The 6,746-nt window shown below is 39.4% G+C and overlaps 1 protein-coding gene across 1 annotated transcript in view; it reads right to left on the bottom strand.

The window, feature by feature from the left end:
- Nucleotides 1-434: 434 nt before the first annotated feature.
- Nucleotides 435-6,746, bottom strand: part of PIEZO2 (piezo type mechanosensitive ion channel component 2) — a 295,110-nt gene continuing 288,798 nt past the window's right edge. The window contains exons 54-56 of the mRNA XM_057397456.1: nt 5,213-5,292; nt 3,154-3,334; nt 435-2,317 (exon numbers count right to left, since the gene is read on the bottom strand). Of these exons, the coding sequence (XP_057253439.1) occupies nt 2,065-2,317; nt 3,154-3,334; nt 5,213-5,292 (514 nt within the window). The 3' untranslated portion in view covers nt 435-2,064. The remainder of the gene's footprint in view (nt 2,318-3,153; nt 3,335-5,212; nt 5,293-6,746) is intronic.

Below are 6,746 nucleotides of genomic sequence, written 5' to 3'. Positions count from 1 at the left end.
TTTATTGTCAAAGTTTGGTCAATCATGAAAGCAAGAGCAGCACATTTCTGCGAAGCCCAAGTAACTGTACAGCTCATTCTGCAGACAGGTTGTTCTCACCAGAAAGGAAGTTAAAGAGAAGGAACCAGGAAGGGAGCCAGGACCAACTATGGCCAGCATGTTTCTGCTGGCTGGTACCTTTTGAAACACATTACACCCTTCACACTTCTCCTTCCAGTGCTGCTTTCCTTAAAATCACTGAACACCCAGGTGAGGATCCATCTAACCAAAAAGGACATTTTAGCATCCCTGTTGGATCCTGTATGTTTTGATTTTGACTTACAGGTCCTATGGAAGAAATGGAGCAAAACTCTCCACTGAGGAATGCTGCCTGGCTGTATGAGCAGCCACCTTTCCATTACACTTTGGAGGAAATCAGGTTGTCTTCTAGTGAGTTCCAGTCACCAAATGATTTTATTGTTACAATATGATTAAGCAATTTTTATTTTGTGCACTTCATGGTGCTCAAAATGTTAGTTTTCACAGTATAGAATGGATGTGACAGCATTTGTCATGGAAGCACTCAGCAGAGTATGTTGCAACTTTGTTTAATTGTCCCGTTTGATGAAGTTCTTCAGTAAGATGTGCCAGTAAATTATGTATTAGTTTTTTTCCGGTGATTAACTAATCATTCATATAATAAATAGCATCTAACTACAAGAAAGAGATTTATTTGTCACAGAGTTAGAAGAATATCAGACTTTTCCCATTTCATGTAAAAAGGCAGAGGAAAAAATACTTCTAAAATGACTTTGCAACATGTGCTTTATTTTAAGTCATTACTGAATCAAAACTACACAGTATACCCTTTTAACATACCCTACCCACTCAATTTTTTTCTCAATAATTTTTTAACATGGAATGAAACCTACATTGCAATTGTAAATTTTCATGCTACAATGTTCTCTAATGAGCCATTTGTCTCACTAATAATAGCAATTTAAGAAAAAGGCCATTTTTCAAGCTCGTATGTATGTTTATATTTGGGAACTTAAAAAAACCCCGTCTCGGATGTAAAAATGTGACTTAGAATATGTAAACATTTTTGTATACCTGAAACACTGGAAGAAGAATATCAGCTAACAGCAAAACAACGGTTGCCTTAAATCATCGAAATGGGAAAAAGCATGTCATGGGGAGCAGAGAGAAGCACACACTATTCAGTCTTTACAGGGTTACAAGAAATGAAGTAGCTCCTTAGGTCATTGAATTCACTTTCTTTTCTCACCTAATGGAAAGCAGTAACTTTGAAGAGAATGGCCCAGCAGAACACCCCAATAATTCACCATAATTATTCTAGCCATTAGTTAACCTTGACAAAGTGTCAAGTTTCAGTTGCTTTTTTTTTTCCTGAGAAAAGTCATTGATGTTTGGTTGAAATGTCTTCTGTGGCTGTACAAATAAAATAAGGCATTCAAAGAGATTGTTATTGTTTTCTTTTTGCTAACAGAGGCTTGTCCACAGTGTCCTTTGTACATCAAAACCTCTGATTTCTACAAATGGGTATGGCTAGAATGTCTTCAGTTCCCACTGCGGCTCTGGGTCTTGGGTGTCCTGAAGGCTAGTCAGCGTCCCATTACTGTAGCTTGAAAGTCAGTGATGTACAACAGCATATTGCACAATCCAATCTGTATGGCTCCAGAAAGGGTTAAGAAGGTACACTGGAGTCACCTGTGGGTTCACTCCTTTCTTTTCTCTTTAAGTTGTAATGATTGTCTGGAAAATTAAATTAGCCAGACAAAGATGCAAACTTTTTGCTGATTAAATTACAAAGCAGTCCCCAGATTGTAGAGGAGTGGCACATTAAAAACAACAAATCATCCAACCTTCTTCACTGTTGATCCTTAATTTGAAAGGCAGCATAGATTCCTAAGGCCGTAGCTTCCAGGACTCCTTCAGTGAAAAATCATTGCTACCTAACTATAAAAGGCTTAGCTCTTAAGAGAATATTGTGCTTTTTTTTTTGAATTTTTCACCTTTAAAATTCAGATGAAATCAACTTGATTCGCAGTGTGACACCAGAGATCAATTAGTTTTTTCCCTAGTCCACTTGATCATAGTCTCTGGTGAGCGATACAGGAATATTAGTTTGGCATACAGGTCTTCTTCTAGTTCCAGTTCTCCAGTCTCTCGCACTAAGAAAATGTCAGTACACAACTTTAAGATTCGGTCTACGTTGGGCAGCTCCTCAAACATGATGGAGTGAGAGATCCCACTGAAAAATTCACGGACAAACTTTCCTATCACCAGGACAACTGAGGCATATAGTCCCATGATGCTGAAAAGAAAGAAAGGAAAGAGTTCAAATCATGACTTGAACAAGGTCAGCCAAGTGTGAGGAAGCTCATCTAATGGCTAAGTGTAGACTGTCAGCTGAGTGAACCATAATTTCTAATTAGGATCTTGTTTCTGTTGTGCTGCAAGATTAAGGACAATAAGGTCTCTTCAAATACCACAGAAATCTGGGAATACAAATAGCTGAGGCTGCTGACTTGAATGGTTTAACCCCAGTAACTGATGGTCTCATGTCCTGTCTGCTACAGCTTGGAAGTCAGGAAAGCTGATAACTGTTGGCTGCTAAAGTCAAATTATCTGTCAGGTTTCATATATAATATTTTTTGTTATTAGTGTGGAACTGTGGCAGACTATGTTGACTTGTCCTCCCCTGATAATCCTCCTATGAGGAGTTCTCCAAAATCATGCCAGAAGGGCATTATCTCCTGGGAAGGCACACTCTTTTGCCTTTCTCTGTCTGTGGAGATGTACTTCATAACTGTTTCACACCCAGAGTCCTGGCTACAAGACTGGTAAGGTCACTAAAACTGGGCAGACCTTGGGCAGAACTCGGCCTGTAGCTAAGCTAACATATTTTGCATGACTTCAGTAAGAAATTAGTGCAAAGGGTGCTTCTGCCTTTTTTCCCACTGTAGATCAGGTCATTCCTTACAAATATGAATCTTTCTATAGATAACATTAACAGACCTCTTTTCAAAATGTCACGTTCAAACACTACAACAACAAAAAAGAAATAAATAACCCCTCCAAACCAGCAAATAAGGTCACCTCTCTATCTATCTCATCTTATTTTAATTTTACGTAAATATTCCTTCTTACCCATAACCAGCCAAGAATCCAAGGCTTGGTGGACTGACTTTATCACTGAATATGAAGAGTTCAAGACTCTCTTCAGATGTTTTGTATCTTTTTCCAAGCTGATTCAAAACCCACCACTCACGAACGCCCTCATCAGACACATTTTTGACCAAGGAAACTGTAATGTTTTCCCATCTGCAGTCTATTGAAAAAAAAATATGTTAATATATATACCAAGAATTGCAAAAGTCAAAATGTTTTGAGTCAGATACTTCAAACATCTGCGTGATAAAATGACTAAGCAACATCAAAGGTTCATTATAATTCTTCTAAAATCCATTTTACATTATTCCTGTAAAAAAGTATAATATCTAGACTTCTATGGTTTTCCTTCTGCAAATCTCATCTGAATGTCCATTAAAAAAACAAACAGTTTAGTAGCACGTTCATTTTCTTATGGACAAGTGTAAAATCATCTCAAAGAATGACTGGTAATCAGCATGTCTGCACTTAAGGCCTAAAAAGACACATTTAACTTGGAGGAACAGTGGTCAGCTTCTGTATGTCAAACTACTACCGTAAATCATTTATGTCTTGGCATAAAAGACGTTATTCTCTCATATCAAGAAAAGCACACATACTATCCTATTATGCAGTGCTGTGTTTTTGACTTTTGGCCTGGGAACAGCGCTGATAACACCGATGTTTTTAGTTGCTGCTCAGTAATGTTTACTCTGACCAAAGACTTTGTGAGTCTCATGCTCTGCCAGGGAGGAGGGGAAGCCAGGAGGAAGCAGAGACAGGACACCTGACCCAAACTGACCACAGAGGTATTCCATACCACAGCACGTCATGCCAACTATATGGACTGGTGGCAGTTACCCAGAAGGGTTGAGATCACTGCTCGGGTTGGGCTGGGTATTGGTCAGTGGGTGGTGAGCGGTTGTATTCTCAGCCCTTGTTATTTCCCTTATCATTATCATTATTGGTGGTAGCAGTAGTGGTTTGTGTTATACCTTAGTTACTGGACTGTTCTTATCTCAACCCGTGGGAGTTACATTCTTTAAGTTCTCTTCCCCATCCCTCTGGGAGCAGGGGGAGGAAGGGGGCGGGGGAGTGAGCGAGGGCTGCGTGGCTGAGTTGCTGACTGGGCTTAAACCATGACAATACTGATCACACAGACAGGAGGTGAACTCTGGAGCTCCTGATTTCTTGAGGAATCTCAAGTTAAGAGCTCTTTAGGACAGGACCTGACCAGCGACAATGAAGCACTCTTATTGCTACTCACAGAGGTAGGTTCAGCCTCAAGAATTATTTTTCCTAATTAATTTAATCATGTTGACAGAACCTTGAACAGTAATGTACTACACAGTAATGTACTACATAGTACTACTGCACCTGAGCACCAAATTTAACCTCTGTTGAGCAAACTCTTCTTAGAGAAAGACTTGTACCTACTCTTCCTAGCCAATGGGTTTTTCACATGCATGCGCTCTGTAGTAGAATTCCGAAATGCAATGATCTATGTAAACTGGATTCTCTGTAGCCAATAAAGAAGGAATAGCTAACAAACAAACAAAGAAATCATTTAGTGGCATTATTTAAGCTGAGGAGCTACATTTGCAGACATGAAGTAGTAATGACTGTGGTAAGGTAGCATGGAGATGCAGAGAAGTGAAACTCTTCATCACTTAGAAAACAAAAGAGAGAAATTCCTGAAAGCAGACTTGAAGGAAAGGAGCTGCACTTCATCTCTAAGACTTCTTCCTGTTAACTACAAAGCTAAAATACATCCAGATGCATTTTCTGCCTTATACTGTATTACCTCATCTCTCCCCATGCTTGCCGGCACCTAGTAGAAACTATTATGAGTGCATTTCAGACTGAGGCGCCCCGTAACATAGAATCATAGAATCATAGAATGGTTAGGGTTGGAAAGGACCTTAAGATCATCTCATTCCAACCCTCCTGCCAGGGGGAAGGACACCTCACACTAAACCATCCCAGTGAATGTGCAACTGTGAGTGCTGTGTTGCACTTCCTTCAACCATAGGCTGTTTTCTGTGGTCTGGACACATACCTGTCAATAGCTGCTTTATGGGTTTTGCCAGAGAATCACTAGGAGCTTTGATGTAGTATGGGTACACTGTCTCTAATGTTCTGGAAAAAATGAGAAAGCAAATATTTCATATTTTTATAACTCTAAAATAATTTAGAAATACCTAACAAACAGGGCTATACACAGTTCCCAGTAATTCTTGGCTTAAGCTATGATTTTATAGTGTTCAGATGTCACATCTGAAAGTTAGCTGGATTTATTAACTATGTTGTGTCAGTACTTCAGCAGGGAGCTCCATCCATAACGTCGCCATTCACAAGTCATGAATCCCACGCACCTGGGGCATGCGTTTACAAGGAATGTAGTCTTTACATTTTGTTCCCTTTTAAGACAAAGCTGCTTTTATAGTCAGCTATATAAGCAGCAAAAAGAAAGGGAACACATCACCAGTAGTAAACAAGCTAGAAAAATATGTAGGTAGAGAAATATGTGGTGAAAACAGTTATTACTTCAGAATTGCAAAATGTTTTGATAAAAACACCTGAATAGAGGTGAGAGAATTTTTTGCTGGATTCTTTCAATGGGAAGTATTTTCAGTTTGTAGGAGGATTTCAAACTTAAAGGTGTTTGTGTAAGTTAAATCATATTAAGTGGGAATTAATTACCAGCATCCAGATAGAGACATTTCATTAAAAGCAGAGATACCGTTATAACTTTTTCCTCAAATGACTGAAAAATTCTAGGGAAGGGGAGCTTTCAGGGAAGCCCTGTGACAATTTGCTAAATTGCATACACCAGGCTGAGGAAAACAGGTCATCAATTTAAAATCCCTCCTGATCACTCCAGCAGGCCCAAAGATAGGTAAGAGCTCTGCAGCCAATTTGAGATGGTGGCAGGAAGCTCCCTGCTGAAGGTGTCAAATGGCTACTAGCTGCCACAAGCATCTGTCCTTTACAACAAAGTAAAAAAAGCTTAAATCAACAATATTACTGATTGGAACACAGGCAAGTGCAGGTGTATCTGCTTGCCTCCTGCAAAGAGAATTATCAGTTAATTATCTCTTCCCACAAAAGAGCAAAATCCAACCTCCTTGGCACTACATCACCTTAGGAAGTATTCCCATATCCTCACACAGCAAAGTAAAAGCATAAAATATTTGTGTAAATGCAATGATCAGTCTGCAGAAAAATAGCTGTGCACCAAAAAGACAAATCTCACTTCCACCTACTAACAGATGCGAACCTCTGAGGGTTTTCACTATCCCAGTTGGCCTCAGCATTAACTTTTCAACTCTTGTGGCCACAAATCAGATCAGGTAGCCTTGAGGGATGATGTTGGCTTAGCAGTATTTAGAGACTACAGCTGTAAAGTAACCCCCAGTGAGCAGGCGGAAAAGGAAGAGCCAGATTCCTTTCAAATCTGAAGGGAGGCACCACTGCTGTTAATGCTATAAAGCTACATTGATAGAATAATGTTTGATATTCATATGAAGAGCATGCTCTTTCTGCCTTGCAAATTTCCATTACAGGAAAAGATCTGATGTCAGAAACGACTG

This window comes from Pezoporus wallicus, unplaced genomic scaffold (genome assembly GCF_028554395.1).
Source record: "Pezoporus wallicus isolate ANWC-B61680 ecotype Strahan unplaced genomic scaffold, APGP_CSIRO_Pwel_v1 contig_227, whole genome shotgun sequence".
NCBI lineage: Eukaryota > Metazoa > Chordata > Aves > Psittaciformes > Psittacidae > Pezoporus > Pezoporus wallicus.
This window is presented reverse-complemented; position numbering and strand designations above follow the sequence as displayed.